At 51.3% G+C, this 18166-nt stretch overlaps 1 protein-coding gene across 1 annotated transcript in view; it reads right to left on the bottom strand.

Moving 5' to 3' along the window:
• Gabbr2 (gamma-aminobutyric acid type B receptor subunit 2) overlaps window positions 1–10662 on the bottom strand; it is a 343542-nt gene extending 332880 nt beyond the window's left edge. Inside the window, exon 1 of the mRNA XM_057790816.1 lies at window positions 9822–10662. Coding sequence (XP_057646799.1) covers window positions 9822–10136 — 315 coding nt within the window. The 5' untranslated portion in view covers window positions 10137–10662. The remainder of the gene's footprint in view (window positions 1–9821) is intronic.
• Window positions 10663–18166: the final 7504 nt, after the last annotated feature.

Genomic DNA, 18166 nt, shown 5'->3' with positions numbered 1-18166 from the left:
ATGACAGTGACAGCAGAAGCTCTGTGACGGTTTCCTAACCTTCCTAAAATTCCCAGAGTCCTTCCAGGATCTAGAAGGGTCCACTGGGCCCCAGTTTACAGCAGGGAGATGGGGACCAGTTCTCCCACCCAAGTCAAGGCATCCTCCAGTCCTGGCTAAAGGGGCCATCATCATGGGTTCTGGTCACCTGCCATAGGTGATCAGGTCCTGGAAGCCACTCTGGGCCTTCGCATAGACGTTTCGGTGACCGGCTAGCTCCAGAAGCAGGCGGTTTTGTTTGGAGGACACAGCGCTGATTATTGTACGTGTGGCTTCTGCTTTCAGAATCAGCTCCCTCTGAACCAAGTCAAGTGGATCTTGAGCAGAGTGTGACAATATCGTTTTCTCTGTGCCCTTCCCGACCCCACTGCCCAGGAACAGCAGTAATGCGTGACTCCCCAGGGCCTCTGCTGGTTAGATTTCATCAGAACCCTGACCCAAGAGATGCTTGCTAAGTCGCGGGAGAAGGGGTCTTGCCTTAGCCAGCAGCCGGCCACCCTGGGCACCTACGAAGATGGATCGCTCCCCGCACTCTCTACCTTGGGTCTACTAATTTTCCAGACAACAATGACGCCTCATCCTTCAGCGGCACAGCACACTCCAAGACAGCAGGAAAGTAAAAGCCAGCAAAACAACCCCCAGTCTGTCCAAACAGCATCACAACGGCCACACCTTTTACTTGGATGAGAATATTCTGATTCAAAATACCTGACTTTTGTTTGCACGTGGTCCTAACAGATTTGCTTATTTAGTGGCGTCCAGTGCATCAGGGAGATGGTGGCTTCCTAACCCTGCTCCCTCGGTTTCTGAGTCAGTACTGACCACACAGAGGCACAGAGCAGAGGCTTGGCACCTGGAAGAAGTCTTGCTATTCAGGGGGTGCCCAGGCTTGGCACGAGACCACCTGACTCACCCAGACTGATGATTTGGCTTCGTTCCTACAATGTCTCCTGGGACCAGAGCCCGGCCCCACCTCCATTGGCGCAGTGTGGTCTCTGGAAGTGTGTGCAGGGTATCAGAACCCAGCTCCTAAGTCTTCTTTGAAATATTGCTCTAATAAACCGAGACCAGAGAACCTCTCTACAATCCAGGCAGATTCCCCTGCCCCAGGTTGGTTGGGCATTAAAGGATGCTATGTGTGTTCTTCAGGGGGAAAGGAGGGTGACATTAACTTGGCCTGTCATCCCTTGTTGGACCATCCAACTCATTCCCTTTCCTCTCCCATGACCCCTGAAGAATATGGAGACTGACCAGGAAGCTCTCCCCAATGTGTGGCACCCAAAGTTTGCCTCCAACTTACTACGCTGACACTCGTGAATCCTAGAACCAGGGAGCTGGAACCAGGTTTATAGACCGTTTGCTTGTTTCATGGATATTTTTGGAGCTCCTGTTCTATAACCCAGACCTGAGATGGTACCAGGGCGGGGAATGTGGAGCTTTCGGTGCTAAGATAGTTCAGAGAGGCTCAGTCCAAGCTGCCGGTCACAGATAGCAGAGAGGACTTGCCAACAAGTTCAGCCACTGATGGTCCAGCAGGACCCAGCTCACTGGCCCTGTCTAGGAGTCCTCCTCATATCTTCTCAGACTGGCACACTTGTGCATCCCTAGATGGTCAAGTAACCAGAGGAAGGCGTTACACCAGCCTCCCAGCCGGGCCTGTTGGTATATAACCACAAGGAAGAAGTGAGCAGAGCAGCAGACGCAAGGCTTGTGCTTCTTGGGCAGCTCTGCCTGTTCCTGCTCTCACCTTCCTGGAACCAAAGCACTGAGAGACGAGAAGTCAGGTTCCGCTCTCAGATACGCTGTGAATGGCCGAGCAGGGGAAGGTGTTCTACTGTAGCCTCTGCGGGCTGTTATGGGTGAACCACACCACATGTGTCTGTGGCTTAGGCCTGGGACACAGCAAGCTCCCGAGGGCAGTACCTGATTCTCATTGAGGACGACATCACAGAGCTTCACTCAGAACCTGGTGCAGTTCTCCCAGTCAGGTGGGTGTGGTATCAAGGCCCCGAGGCAGGAACACACCTTGTTATAGCACCAAGGAGGTGCACTGACTGACACCTTTGCAGGAACCCAAGGTCGGCACGCAACCTCACAGGAAGATTCTAGAGCCACTCTCCAAGCCCAGTGTGGAACCCCCATCTGAAGCGGACAGCCTTGACTTTAGAGCTCCCCACTGGCCTATCCAAGACTTCTGAGAGTGGCTCCTGAGTCTGTAACTCCTCCCACTCAACTGTCCTTCCATGCCTCCTCTTTCCATAAGTATGAGAACAGTGCCATGGTCTGAGCCTTCAATTTTGTTATTTGTATAAATTCAGTGCGCAGAGCGATGTGTTTCTAAGGACATCTTAAAATTCAGGCACATCATGTACTTTGGCCAGGCTCACTATCTGTACCCTTGCTATTCTACCCTCATCCCAAATCCTATTCTTTCATCTCTCACAGGTATAACCTGAGATCTCTGACATCTATAAATTACCCCTTAGCACCTTCCTTAAGGACCCCAAATGGCAAATGTCCATGACATCCCTGTACCCCTCTATATTTCCTAGACTCCTTTGAATTTAGGAGGAGGGAAATAACTGTTTCTGGTCTGGTCAAAGATAAAGGACCAGAAATCATACATGTTACTTGCAAGTGAAGACAACTAAAACCCAATCCACCTTTGAGATGCCAGCGCACACAGTGCCTTCTTGAGGGTTTTTCTTGATGCAGCGCGAAAACAGCCTGTATCCCTTATGTTGCTTCTTGGATGAGTGTCAACAAGAAGGGTCTCTGACACACAGGACTTTGAGCTAAATATGCAGCAGTGATTCCAGGACTCATTTGTTACTGCAGTGTTGCCCAGTCCACCCTAGTGGAAGACATAATTCCCGAGTATGTATTCGCTCAACAGGACTGTTCCCATTGGTCATCTTGAACAACCATCTCCTAAGTTCCCTGCTAGGATCTTGGGCCTCTGTGTGGGATGATGTGTTCTCTGTGCCCTTAAATATGGTTGGCCAAATGCATGAAAACGCCCCTTTAAAGGCAAAGACCCACGAAACTCTACCCCGACATCAAACTTGCACTGAACAGGTTTATCAATCCCTCCTATCTCTTTTCTAAAGGAATTTGGGAACAGAGAAGGTGTGTCTGTGGGTGCCTGTCCAGATTGAGGAGTTGGTAAGGGATGGGTATGATGAAGATGTTGCCCCATTTGGGGGATGGGGGTTCAGGAATTGGTAGTGGTAGGAGCTTCAGAATATAGTACCAACTTGGCAGCGAAGACAATTCTGGTTCCTAAAGTCGCTTACACCCTGACATGAGAAGATAAAACCCCAGGGTGGTGGTCCAGGGAAACCATCCCACAAGATCCCAACTCATCCAGGTACAGTTCAACTGGGCAACCATTCACTCAGGCCCACACATACCCAGCTCTGCCAGCCCCCAAGAATCAGACTGGCCCTGTCTGCAAGCAGCTACAGCCCCGAGAGGTAGTACACACCAGCATGGCTGTCACATGAGAGAGAACAAGAGCTGTGCTGGAAAGTGAACCCAATGACGTCCTCAGTGTCTGCCTCCTTTGTCCCCAACACCCTCCTCAGCAACGGAGTCGGAAAACAGCGCCTTGTGTTGACATCATGTTTGAAGCTTCCTTATATGTCTTTCTCCTTCCTTATAGCAGCTCTATGTGGTCAACATAAGAATCCTCACACTGAACCAAAATCACAGTGACAACATGCAACAACAAAATGCTAACACTCACTACACCCTGAGCATAGATGCCACCGAAGAGCTGTCCCCTCGCTGCCTCCAGTGGCCAAGTGGGCTTGCCAGATCTACACACAGGTAAGTAGCATGCAGACCCCAATCTCCTGCCCATGAGCCTAGCCTCACTCAACAGGTATCAAGTGAGAGGTCGAGGTGCAGAGGCAGAGGGAGGTCACCAACCTGACCCCGTCCCATCCTTGCCTGTCTTCTACCAGGGACAGAGCTGTCAAGAACATACGCTCCTCTGGGTCCCTTTCTGTACCTCTCCTGTCCAGTCAGGTCTCCTGCCTCACTTTCCCTCTCTCCTCCTTCTGCCTCTACCTCTCCATCCCTGTTAAGACCCTAGCCTTTCTCCCTTGGGTCAATGATTCAACAGTTTCCAGGTCTCCAAGCTTCCTCTATCCACAGCCAGCCTCTGCTTTCCTACCAGATCACTAAAGCCTGGCTCCTCACATTCCACCCTTCTTTAAGGTAGCCACGCCTACTCCTGGGCTCCCTTTCTTCCCCATAAGGCCTGTCCTACGATGCCACATCTCACTCCTTGCTGTCTCCATGCTTTAATTCTGAGAATCTTACCTGGGCCCCACCCCCACTTCCGCTATGCCCCTGCTCTCTGTGCCTGTGTTCCATTCACTGTATCCAAGCCCTCCTCCAGAAGTCTCTCCGAGCACAGACATGATTGCTTTTTCTCAGTGTCCTCAAGTCTGTTGTCTCTTTTGTCAGTTTTGCATTTCCCATGAGCCTGCAGGTACAGGGAGGTACCTGACCTCTGTTCCATCCCACTGTCAGGGACAGAGATGCCAAGAGCATGTATGGATAGCATCATCTGACCCTCCTGACACACACACCCCTTTATCCAGCTCTGATTTCCTAGTAGGTTCAAATTCCTCTCGACTCTGTATTCCCGAGATTGGATGCTGCTAACCTCTTCTCTCTCTCTCTCTCTCTCTCTCTCTCTCTCTCTCTCTCTCTCTCTCTCTCTCTCTCTCTCTCCATAACAGGCTGGTACGTGGCACCGGCCTGGCACATCAATGCCGTGTGATTGCCTAGGGGATGAACTCATGACCCAATTTGTGCCAACGCTGTAAGTCTAGAACCTCTGCTGGAGCATTTGGGAGACACCATTATTCACGCTGGATTTCCTGGGAGTGTGCAAAGCTGCAGTTGTGTGAGGCCATCTGCCACCACTCGGGACAGCATGCCTCACTGTGAACTAGCAAGGGACCAGAGCCAAGACCCAGAGAGGAAGGCATTTTTAAAAACCTCGCTGTGGCTCTGGATACAGACATACCGGAACACAGATCGCTCCAGGTTTTGTTCAGTGATATGAACTACGAGAATCTGGGTTTCTACAAGAGGAGTCCTAAGCCTGGAACTCACTAAAAGCTGCTCAGTGGGAGTATAACCACTCAATGTAAGCCAAACCTAAAACGGCTCAGTTCATTCCTCCCCCACCCCACCCCAGTAGAATTGAACCCAGAGCCTAACACATGCTGGGCAAACACTTATTTTGAGACAAGGTCACACTAAGTTGTCTAGGCTGTTCTGGAATTCACTCTGGATCCCAAGCAGGCCTTAAATGTATGCTCTTCCTGCCACATCCTCCGGAGTACCCGGGACGGCAGTCTGTGCCACCAGGCTCCGATCTATCTGTTTTTATTTTTATTAATGACTGCATTGGTAGAATTCACATACTGTTAGCGCTCACTCTTCTGGAAGCGCGATTCCAGAATGTGCAGTGCGTCCCTCGGTTGTACAGCTGTCTCCACTCTCATGTTCTAGACTGAGCTGAGGATGACGGGGGTTCTCTCGCCATGCCCTCTTTCTGCTGTTCACAGACACAGCTTAAAACCATCTGAGTCCCTCATACAACACAACGCGGGGACCAGCGAGATGGCTGAGAGGAAAGGACACTTGTCACAAAGCCTGGTGACCTGAGCTCAATCTCCAGGACCTACACAGGAGAAGGACACAAATGGGTCTCTTAAGTTGTCCTCTGACATCTACATGTGCACTGCTGTGCACATAAAAAAAAAGCACAGCACACAAGAGAGGAGGTAGTTAGCAAACCCGTTCAAGGCAGGGGCATGTAGGAAGGCATGCTGGCCAATCAGGGCATGTAAGAATGCACGTCTGTCAATCATTTGCACGTGCTGTCCTTTAAGCTGGATCCCTGCACCATCAGAGTGAGCTTCCTGAGAGCTAGCTGCACACTTGGCTTCTGTGCCTTTGTTTCCAGAACTTGATTTTATTCGATTACAGCCTCTTTTTTTTTTTTTTAAATAGTAACAAGTCAGAAATCAGAAATTCAATAGCGGAGAAAAGATGAATTTGTGTGCATGGGACAGAATAGCATACAGTCACTAAAAATCATATTTACAAATAGATTTGAAGACATAGGAAATGCACATGAGCTAATGTCAGCTGAAGAAAGAAAACATTAAAATGCGCATGCAGTAGAATCTCAGGTATATAGCATAGTAAACACTGGCAAATGGAATAAATAATCCTACTTATTAGATGCAATAATTTTTGTGAAGTTAGATTGTGGGCAATTATTTTCTTTCTGCTTTTCTATGTCTGTCAGTTTTTCTAAAATAGGCACTAATTAGACCAGACCCACAACCATTACTTTTAGGCATATTCCTTGATGATTATTTTCTTTTACAAATGTGACTACCAGAGAAACTCAGTTCCTTTTTATCATAAACATAAGCAGTGCAATCCACTGAGCTCACTTTTGTATCTGGACTGCTTTCAGAGCAAAGAATCCAATACTCCAAATGCTACACCCAGCTTTATCTTAAAGTGGGATCTTCAAAGCCTCTACATAGCTTCTGGTTACTTCCTCTTGTCTACCCTTTCAGTGCCTTGATTGTGTTTTTATTATGCATGTCCTCCTGGAATCCATAAACAAGTGTTTATTGAAGTGACCCAATGCCACACCAAAGAAGAAAAAGCCCGACAGTCCTATGATCTGTTGTGATGCCTCACTGTTATGACCACGGCACTGACAGAGGCCTTGAAAGTTCTAGGCTAGGCTTGGAATACCAGGTACTAGGGATGTTGGTACAAGTTCAAGGCTTGCGTGAGCTACTGAGTGAATTCAAGACCAGCTTGGGCAGCTTCTGGAAACTCTGTCTCAAGATGAAAATGTGGAAAGAGAGCTGGGGATATGGCTCAATGGTAAAGGATTTGGCTACAGTATTGCAAAATGGAAAACAGAAAGTTCTGTTTCACTCATCACAGGAGAGGCTCAACCAACATCAACACATACAGGAGGTACCTGGCCTGTGAGATGAGACAACATACTGACTGTACCTTCCATCTTTTTTACAGGTGGTGGCATTGACTACAGGTAGTCATTGACTATTGGGACCATTTACTAACATCAAATGTCAACAAAGCCAGGCAAGATTAGCCCACTACACCCATCTTCTGACAAAAGGGACCAGCCGGCGAGTGTGAAGGCAGTTCTCACAGTCCACAAACACAGCCATCGCTCACTCTGAAATGACAAACACCTTTCAAATTGCCCTGGATCCACTGCAAATTCTCACACTGATTTTTTTCCTTAACTCTGGCTCAGAAAAAAAATGTTAAAGATGAGCTTACTTGGGGCAGGGAAAGTAATTATAGCCCCTGGGCACTCTCCCAGATGTGATACCTCCTGCAAGAGATGATACATTGACTGTCAGCCAGAATTCCCTTTTCTAGTGGTAGCCTCCCTGACTCTCTTAGAGATCGGAAAACCAAGCAGGAGAAAGAAGCATTCTTAATATGCTAGCAGTGACTGAGTTATCCCCCTAAAGCCACAGCGTCTTACTGGTGGAGCCACACCAAATGAAAGTGCAGGAAGGGAGGCAGACTCATGTATCGAGTGCTTATGGCCTGCCAGACAGAGCACTGGCAGTGGATGGAGCCTGCCGGCATCTCTCTGTCAACCCCTGGACGCCACCCGGCAGAGGATGTCTAACCACTCCACTGTTGAGCTATGGACACCTGGGTTTAGAGAGATCAGAGATTAGGTGCCTGGTTCAAGGTCATGGGTGGGCAGGGTAGGGGTGGGAATAACCTGTTTCTGAGTGTTCAACCCCAAAGCCCCCAAGTCAGGCTCAGTTGACACTAGGCTGGCACCTGCTCCTCTCCTGTTGTCACCTAAATGTTCCCAAACAACTGAAGTGCCTCTGCCGCATCCTCTTGACTTTGGGCCATCTCACTTAGAAAGTCACCAAAATGCACTTGAAAAAAAAAAAGAAAGCAAGCTTTGGCCCACACCCTGCAACCAAGCACCCATCCCTCTGCTACCACGAGTGGATTCATAAGAAACTTCTCGGGGAGTCATTTGAAACATTCTACAGGACATAGTCAGGATGCAAGCAGGGCTGCCCCTGTCCCCAAATGTTTTTGTCTCCAAAGAACCGGCCTTTCCTTGTCCCTTCCAGAATTATGTGTGGAAGCCACAGGAAAGAGTGTCGAGATATGCCTCTATATAAATGAACAGCGCTCTCATTTGAGTGTGCCAGACCAGTACCCCGAAAGAACTTGAAACGCTCAGGTAAAATATGAGAGCGCCAGGAACGTCATTCGAAAGTGATTTCACACACGGTTAGCCCTGCACAGCCACCCAGCGTGCCTCTTCCTGAGGCAGAGGACGCCTCTCCGCCTGCAGCAACCTGCGCTCACCGCCACCAACTGCCACCGATTCTTTCACCTTTTATTTACAGAGCAGAACAGCAGGCTGCTTCATCAGTGAAGCGGGGAGGTGGGGAATGAGATACAATCTACATTCTGCTCTTTTCCTGGGGTTATAAAAAAGGGGGGGGTCAGGTAGGGGAGGAAGCCCTACCCAGGTTACACCACGTAGTGGGGATGCTCCTTCCCTAAGGGGTCTGTCCCGGGGCTCCAGCAGAGGCACGCAGGAGAGGAGCCCGGGAAGCCAGGGCCAAAATCTGCACCTTGGCAGTGCTGAGCGAAGCAAGAGGTGCAAACAGAGCTCACGGTAAAGGAAATCACTGCCCCCTTCAGGCCGCATCTCCCGAGGCTGCGACCAAAGAGAAGGGGATCTTTGGGTCCGGAAAAACTCAAAAACCCGACCTTGCACTCACTACTGATCGCTTCTCCAGGCCCTCTGTGTCCTAGCCTCAGGGTGGGCTGTCAAGGTCTGAGCTGAGGCGTTTTGGAAACCTAGACAGAGGGAGTGAGACGGGGCCTTGGGATGGAAAGGTTTTGGTTCTCTAGCTCTGCTCAGAGAAGGAGTCCAGAGGGGAACCCTCTGCTACACTCCAAGTCAAGGCTTCCACGACTCAGACGCCTCAAGTGTACACCTGCTCTGCTGTGCTTGCAGCTGCCGAACAAAAGTGGCAGCGCAGCCGGACACCACCTCGAGTCCCGGGCAAGACCTGTCAGGCCACTCTATGAGCAACTAACCTTAGGCAGGGAGGGGGGAAGAGGAGTCTCCCAAAACCGCTGAAGCTATGGCTAGCGCTGGGTAGATCCCGGCAGCAGCGCTGCAGAACCTTCGGCCCCAAGACTGCCCGTGGCGCGCGAGGTCTGAGCTGTAGACGCGCACCACACGACCAGTCTTGCCGGGAGCTCAGGCCCTCAGGGTCCCGGAGCCCTTTGGACCCTAAAGAGCGTCTTGGTTTTCTTGGGGTCTGGGAACAGGCCCTGTGGCCAGTCCAGTTGTGGCTGGCCCATTTTATAATCAATGTGCCTGTTTTTCCCACTTGGCACCCCATGACCCTAGGAGCGGCACCTGGACAGGGACAACCACCTCAGGTCTTTGAGGGTCCAGCCTATACCGTCTCTACTCCTCTGGTCAAGAGACCCCATTCTGCACACACCCACACACACTCCCAGAGGTGGAAGGTTCTTAAAAATCAGGGTCCCATCTGCACCAGCCAAGCCCAGTGGGACCCTCGTGGGCACAGTTCGCGGTGCCCTCGGCCAGCGAGGATCGGACAATCGCGGTTTCACCCCTTCCTCGCCTCCCCCAGCCCCGACGGCACAGGCATCCGGACACTCACCTCGGTGTCATAGAGTCGTAGGTCCAGGAAGTAGGGGCGAAGGAGTGACTCGTTGCGGATCTGCTCGATGGCTAGCTCCACGGCTGGGAGCACGCCGCGCCCGATGCTGCCCTTGGCCACCTCCTTGGTGAGCGGCATGAGGCCCATGATGGAGAGCGGCGGGCTGCTGGGCGGCGGCCGGGGGGCACCCCGCGCCCAGCCCCAGGCCCCGGGCGCCAACGACAGCAGCAGTGACAGCAGCAGGGGCAGCAGCAGGCGCGCGGGCGGCGGCGGCGGCGGCGGCCGGGGCTGCCCGGAGCTCGGCGGGGAAGCCATGCCGCGCCGCGGGCTGCGGGCGCCAGCTCACTCGGCCCGCATGGCCTGGCCCGGCCCGCCGCCCGGCGCCGAGCTCTGCCCGCGGCTCCCGCGCAATGGCGCCGGCACGGGCCCCGGCTCGGCTCCGGCTCCTGCTCGCTTAGAACGGCCGCGGCGGCGGCGGCGCCCGTGACGGATCAATCACGCCGGGAAGGGGTGGGAGCGAGCGGAGTGCGGGAGGCGGGGAGCCAGCGAGCGAGCGCCGAGGGGGCCGAGTCTCCGCGCGCCTCTCTCCAGCGCGGCCGCCCCGCACCCGGCCGCCTCCTCCCGCCCCCGTGCGCGATCGCAGCGCTTTCCTGCCCGGAGCTGCGGGCCAGCGGACCCTGGAGCCCAGCCGGGGGAGGGAGGGCGGCGGGAGACGCGCAAGGCGAAGGCGAGGCTGCTGAGCGGCGGCTCGGGCCGCCTCCGGGGACAGGGACGGGCCGTGCGCGCCGGGGGAGGGGGAGGCGCTGGCGCTGCGGCGGCCGCGGGGAGGGCCGTGCTCCCGGCACACGCACACTCGCGCCCGAGGCTCTGTGCCGCGCCGGCTGCCGAGGCCGGCTGACCCCACCGGTAACCTGAGCTCCAGAGCACCGCGGTTTCGGGAATCGCAACCCGGAGCTGCCACGCCTCGCCCTGCGCTTCCTGTAGCACCTACAAGGTGGTTGGGTGCTGCTTCTCCCAGGTCTAGGCGGGCGAATTGAGGGAACGAATGTTCCACAAAGGTGTCCTAGGGGCACCTGCAACCTGCGCTCTCCTGTGCTTACTGCCGCGGCACCTGGGGCTCTTGATCCAGCCTGGAGTCCTTTGCCAACCCCATGCCAGGGCTGGGATCCAGAGTCCTACGTGTACTATCGCCCCCTCCAGGCATTTGACCTCCTAGTGTCCCCAATCCCAGAGGGCCCCGCCTTAAAATTCTCCCCTGGGTGGGAACTCTGTCTTCAGGCCCAAGAAGCACTGCACACCCCTGGACCTGGCTCGCTTTCTCTGCCAGGTGGCATAGGCACACTGGCTAACCTCAGGCAAAGCAGTTCTGGGTCAGGTGAACCTGAGTGACTCCCGTGTGCCCATGAACCATGACAGCTGTGCACACTAACCTGCAAATTCCATCATCTGATGAATGAGAGGGTATGTCATGTAACAAAACAGCCCATCCAAACTCTGGACCATATGTACGACCTTGTAACAAGGGTGGGAATTTAGCCTTCTCCAAGTGCTCGCTACTTGGTATATAGTGCAATCCTCAGAACAGCCCTATAAACAATAAACTGAGTCTAGCATCTCAGTTTGCCAGAATGCACTGGTGGGGTCAGTAGCTTGATAATAAACACAGTTAGCTCAGGGGAGTGGAATGCACAGGCACAGAGCACTCTTCTGCACCCTGAAGTTGGGAAGTCCCTCCGGAAGGAGGGCACGGTGCTCTCAGTAGCTCTGGGTCCGATTCTTCCACACATTTGGTAAGGGGTCTAAATGGAGTCTGCATGTCTAGAGCGAGGCATGCACCCTGAAGAAGCCCTGAGTGTCAAGAAGCGAGGCATGCACCCTGAAGAAGCCCTGAGTGTCAAGAAGTAGAGCCCAGCCTGAGCTAAGAGGATGGGCAGGACCTTGGACAGCTCCAGCGAAAGCGAGGCCAAGTCAGCACAGCCCTTTTCTCTTTCTAGGTGTCTGTTTCCTCCTTCTGGGCTGGAGGTTTGTGTAAGTTCATCCAAGCACCCCAATCCTCTAGCCCCCCAAAAATAGTTCATAAGTCACCCAAGACACTCTAGCAGGTGTCTTACTGATGGGAAGAGATCTATCTACCTGCCTATGTGTCTGGCTCCATGCCAGGTTGTGACCTAATGTCTCACTTTGCTTGTCTGTTCATCCCTCTGGCTCTCAGTTCATACCACTGTGGATAACTGGGTCCTTGGTGTTCTTGCTGGGTCTGAGTTCCTGTCTCAGTCAGCAGCCTAGGATCCAAGTTCTTGTAGAGGTAGAGCTGGGATGCTTTCAGTTAATAGCCATTTCTCCCTTCTACTACATTCCAACTGGGGACCCTCTTCCATGCTTGGCAGTTTGGCACAGAGTGAAGAAAGTCACTGTTCTTGTTGAGCTGGTGCTCTTGTTGAGAAAGAGAGATTATATCTAGGAATAAGAAGACATTACAGTGTATGGGTTTGAGGGGAAACCCACTGGAGGACAAGAATACAGCAGGAAAGAGGATTGAGACAGGTGAGGTCAGGCTAAGGTTCAAAATACAGAGTTCAGGGAAGTGCTCACTACAGTGACTCCTTACAGAGATGTGAGGGAAGTAAGACAGGTAGACAGTGTCCCGTGAGAGGTAAGGACACAGAATAGGGGGCAGAAGGGAGCTTGGCACGTTTGAGGACAGCCAGGAACCAGGGTGGCTGGCACAGAGTGAACAAAGCCAAGAGTGGAATGAGCCAAGGTCAAAAATGGGGGAGATCATTGGGGCCTCGGTGCTCTGAGGACATTGGCTGCACTTGACAAAATGGAGAATTACAGGAACCAGGCCATGATCTGAGCTATGTGATCAGGCTACTCTGGCAGCAGAGTGAAGATCCATTAGGCAGAGGAAAGGGCAGAGGTAGGCACAGCAGCTCTTATATTCAGTGGCATGGCAAGAATCAGGGTAGAAGCAGAGGAGGTGAAAATGAGTGGAGTCGTAATTGTTCTTAGTATTAATGGGAATCGAATGCACTGGCCAAGTCCCAGGGCTGTGGAAACTCTTGACTGTAGTCCTCCCCTTATAAGAAACTCAATAGACTCGGCAAGTAACGTGCCTCAGGGTACCCCTCCAGAACCAGATGGGTGTCAGTGTCAGCTGGGTCTGCAATGTTTAAAGTCTCAGGGTCTTCCCACACCTGCTTCTCAGCAATCCTCTCATTTCCACCTTTCCCTACAAATAAACATTTGTCTCCAAATTCCAGACCAGGTGTCAGGCTATGCTGAGATAGTCTCTCGCTGGCTTTGTGGGGACTTGTGAACTCTGTGGTTCATTGGCTATCGGGGTAGAACACCCCTTGTGAGCAGGGTTCTGGCACAGGAAAACAACCACCTCCAGCCCTACTGTCTATTTTTGCCTCTATTAGGCTGGGAATCCTTTGCCACCTTGGTTGGGGGAGTTGAGGTTGCCCAGCTCAGCCATAACAGCTGTTTTCCTCTAAGACCTGGATGGAAACTACCCACCCACTTCCCTTTCCCACCAGTGATCCATGCTTGCCTCTACTCATCTCCCAGAAGCAGTAAGGCCCCTGTCACTCTGTTTAAACACTTTTTACATTTTTATTTAGATTTAAATTTTTTGTTGTGTAAACACAAGGATGCATGCACACATGTGCACAAGTGTGTACTATGGCACACCTGTGGCGGTCAGAGGACAGCTGGCAGGAATCAGTTCTCTCCTTCACCTTATGGGTCCTAGGGAAATGAACGCAGGCCATTAGGCTCGGTGACAAGCCACTCGCCCACCTCTCGCTCCTTTTCTTTAAGAATATCAACAAGCCACTCTTGCAAACATCTCCCATGGATCTGTGTTTACACTTGGATATTTCTTTCCAACGAGCAATTAAGCTGTTTTTATAGAAAGTGTGTTGTTTTACATTTCTTCTTCTTTTTTTTTTTTTTAATGGAGAAGCCATGAGTGATGTCTCTGAGAAAGATTCCCTGAATGACTCTCGAGAGCTTGTTCCTTTTTTCCCAAGGCATGTTTTTAAAACTGAAAAATTGGGTTTCAGGCATCAAATGTGGTCTAGTGACATCTTCGAGTAATAATAATAGCTGCCACTTACATTAACCACCCACCTGCTCTGTGCCAGACACCTTGAGATGCATCATCTGAGTCTTCATGGCAGCCGGGAAAATGGGTGTTAGCATCTTCATCTCTGAATAGAGGGACGAGGGGCTCTCTTGTCTCGGCTGTGTCCTAAGGGCAGAGTCGGTGATAGACACAAGCCACCCATACATCCCTGCTCCTGTGCTTGCCTCTCTGGCACTCACCTGTCTCTGAGGACACATGTCTATAGCTGATCAGCAACATTCTAAAGAGGCTAAGAACACCGTTGAATGTCTGGGGAGATGGTTGAGTTGATAAAGCGCTTGCTGCCTAAGTATGAGAACCAAAGTTTGAAACTGCAGTACCCATACTAAAGGGGTTAGAGAGATGGCTCAGCAGTTAAGAACACTGGTTGATATTCCAGAGGACCAGGGTCTGATCCCCAGCACCTATATGGTGGCATCTGTACCTCTGGTTCCAGGGGTGCCAATGCCCTGTTCTGGCTTCCAGGGACTCCTACATACATTTAGTAAACAAACATACATGCAGGCAAAACACCTACATATATGAAAATAAATTGAATAAATCTTAATGAATAAAATAAAATAAAAACGAGGCATGCTAATGCCCATCTTAGTTTTAGCAAGATAATCAGAGGGGCTCATTGGCTACCTTATTTAGCTAAATCAGTGATCTCCAGAACTAGAGAGAGAGAGCTTGTCTCAAAAAGGAAGGTAGAGAGTAAAGAAGGAAGACACATGACATCAAACCCTGGTCTTCCAAACACATATGTCTATATGCACAGAACAGCTGAAACCAGCACTGACAAGTAGGAAGAAGAGCTGGCCAGGGGACTCTACTGAATGAAGGATGGGTCTGGGTCTCCTGACCTACCCAAGAAGCCTCTATGATGACAATGACCTCACCAATGCTTCAGGAATGCAGTGCCCTTGTGGCTGGATCTCTCATCAGAGCCAACACTGGGGACTGCATTTCTAACATACGCAGTAAAAATTCCTAATCAGACGGTTTCCAAAGGGCACAGATTGGCAAGAGCTCAACAGCCCTCTCTTTTAGAAATTTCAAAAATATTAAGATCATTGACAGCTGGGTGGTGGTGGTAAAATCCTTTAATCCCAGCACTTGGGCACCAGAGACAGGGGGATCTCTGAATTCGAGGCCAGCCTGGTCTACAGAGCAAGTTTCAGGACAGCCAAGGATACATAGAGAAACTCTGTCTTGAAAACAAAATAAAACCCAAAAGGAACCAAGGACAGACAAGAGGTACGCTTTTGCCACAGAGCCTCAGGTGGGGGGGGCACTTAGAAAGCCTTTGGTGTGGCCACCTGTCCAAGTTTGAGTCCTCATTACTTTTAGGGGCCATGGGAACTTTGGAGTAAGACACTCCTGGGTCTGTCTTTCAACCTTAGTGCGTGCTGCAACTCCAGGTCAACCACAGAACCTCCTGTCTTTCGGTTTGCACTCTGTGAAGCCAGGATGATAGCGGTTCCTCCTTTATAGCATCACTGTGAGGATTAAACAGTAACAACAGTTGGCTGCTGTATTGAATTCCCTCACCAAGTGTGCCGATGCAACTGTAGTCCTTAACAGAGCCCTAAGCACTTATTAGGAAAGAAATCAGGAATAATAAGGCCACCAAAGATGGTAAGACCCATGCCTGCTGAGGGCCCTACTCTGCTACTTGATTGACATCTTTCTTTCTTTCTTTCTTTCTTTCTTTCTTTCTTTCTTTCTTTCTTTCTTTCTATCTTTCTTTCTTTCTTTCTTTTCTTCCTTCCTTCCTTCCTTCCTTCCTTTCTTTCTTTTTCTTTTCTTTTCTTTTTTTTTTTGTTGAGACAGGGTTTCTTTGTGGCTTTTGGAGCTTGTCCTGGAACTCACTCTGTAGACCAGGCTGGCCTTGAACTCAGAGATCCACCTGCTTCTGCCTCCCAAGTGCTGCTGTCTGCCACCACGTGCCCAGCACTGACACGATTTTCATATATGTGTTCTCCTTGGATCCACCAAAGTCAAATACCCTAAAGCTCTCTCCCTGAGGACACCCGAGTCTGCCGCAGGTTTCTGTGGTACTCCTAGCTTTTCTCATGGCGGCATTTAACCAACAATCGCTATAGGCATCTCTCCAGACTTTCTTCCTCAGCAGAAATGACCCTGAATCCTTTGGCCATCAGTCATCATTCCAGGCTTCTCTTCCATGGTAAAGTCAGAGCTGACCGCAAACTCTCTGAATAGGCCAAGAAGCACATAGTGGAATAGGGCCAGGCCCCAGTGCAGTCACGGGACTGCTGTCTAGTTGTTCAGATTTTTCTAGTGACGCCATCACCCTTGGGCTCCTAGGAAATGCACTGTAAAAGCCTAGGTTTCTTTTCTATGAAGCTGCCACTGCTGCTGTTTCCAAATAGCCAGACTTTTCCTATCCCACTCACCAGCAGTTTTATTTGGAAACCCCCACCCAGGAGTGCATTGCTTCTCCAGTGACCCCCTCTACTGTCCTGCCCTGCTGAAGGTGTCCTGCATGGCGGACCTCTCATTGTTCATACCTGACACCTCTTCCAGTTCGTGACACTGTTATTAGGCAACCTGACTGTCTTTCCTGCCCTTAAACACTTACTGGAATGGTAAATAGGAGAGAGCAAAACCCACAGTTCCAGTTTGCCTACTCCAGGTGTCGTCTTTTACTAAGATTAAATCTTGTGACAACTCCACTTGCACACCCTACAGCCTGCATTTCCCCACCGTCCACACCACAACATGCTCCTTCTTGACACACTGGGTCAAAACTCTCGTACATTGTCTCAGGGCTTCTCAGACCAGCCACACCACCAAGGCCTTGAATCCAGGTGATCACGGCTGTCTGTGTCTTGGCAAACACTCCTGGGAAACTGCAGCCAGCGTTTCTGGAAGGCTACAGAGCTGGCACCTGAATCCCCTAGTGCTGAGAACACCTGTGAAGGCCCTTAGAGAAACTGGAACCCAGATACAGCTCCACTGCCAGCCTTGCTGCCTCTCCCCTTCCAGGGTTCCTTGCGCTCTCTGCGTTTGTCTGGCTGGTACCTCCGTGTGGGCTCAGTAGAAGCATGTGCCCCCCTTAGGAAAGTCATCTCCATTTTCCTTTTGATCACACAGACTCCAATTCCCCACCCACTGGTCAATTTCTCCCGAAATCTCTGCCGTGTCTCTGTCGCAGGCCTAGTGATGGGAAAGTCCTACCTTCTTCTGTTCACCCACCCTCCTTGCTCTGTGTGCCACTCGAGCTCCGCTAGTGTCTGCAAACCTTCTCAAAGCCTCTGCTTGTTCTGGGACTGAGTGCCAGGAGGGCAGCTGTATCTCCATTCTAGACTCCTCCTCTCAGGGTGCCTCATGGTAAATGTTGAGATGTAACATGTGTCCTGAAAACCACACAACTGTTAAACATGTGGTCCAGTGGATTAGCACAAATCAGACACACTCGCAGAACCCACAGAAAGAGCCAGAGGAGCACCAGGGACCTGCAGCCCCGGGTGGCCTCCTCTCTCGAGAGGAAGCCAGTGCACTGAGCTGAGCTGAGCGTCAACACCAGAGATTGGTGTGGGCCTCTTCTTGGACCTTAGCATTGTCTCTCTGGAGTCAGTAACACCTGTAAGGTTCATCCACGAGCTCGTGTATGTTGACAGATCTGTTTTCACAGCTGTGTGGTGGCCTTAGCTTTTCACAACCCACCTTCAGCACAGTGATCCACGTGTGAGGTTTTGTTGCCACCCACTCCGGCGCCTGGCTGCTTGTCACAGTCTAACTTGTAATGCTGGCCTCTCCTCTAGCTCTGTTGTAGCCTGACCTTCATGGTCCTACCAAGCAGACCCATCTGTCCAAAGCTCAGTGTCATTCCCAACTCAAAAACTCCTGGGGTTCACAGTTACCACGGGGCACACACTCCCTGGCTCAATATATGTTATTTACAGTGTGGCTTCAAAGATTCCAGGATTAGATAATACAATCAGCTTCTCTCCCTGCATTGTTCAGATTCCAGCTCCTTACACTGCATCAGGCGGTCCATCTCACACTGCATCAGACAGCCCATCTCACACTGCATCAGGCAGCCCATCTCACACTGCATCAGATGGTCCATCTCACACTGCATCAGACAGTTCATCTCACACTGCATCAGGCGGTCCAACTCACACTGCATCAGGCGGTCCATCTCACACTGCAGTAGGTCCATAGTGCACCTGCTCTGTTCTTA

This window comes from Chionomys nivalis, chromosome 16 (genome assembly GCF_950005125.1).
Source record: "Chionomys nivalis chromosome 16, mChiNiv1.1, whole genome shotgun sequence".
Classification (NCBI taxonomy): Eukaryota; Metazoa; Chordata; class Mammalia; order Rodentia; family Cricetidae; genus Chionomys; species Chionomys nivalis.
Note: the sequence above shows the minus strand (reverse complement) of the source record. Positions and strands in the feature narration are given on the sequence as shown.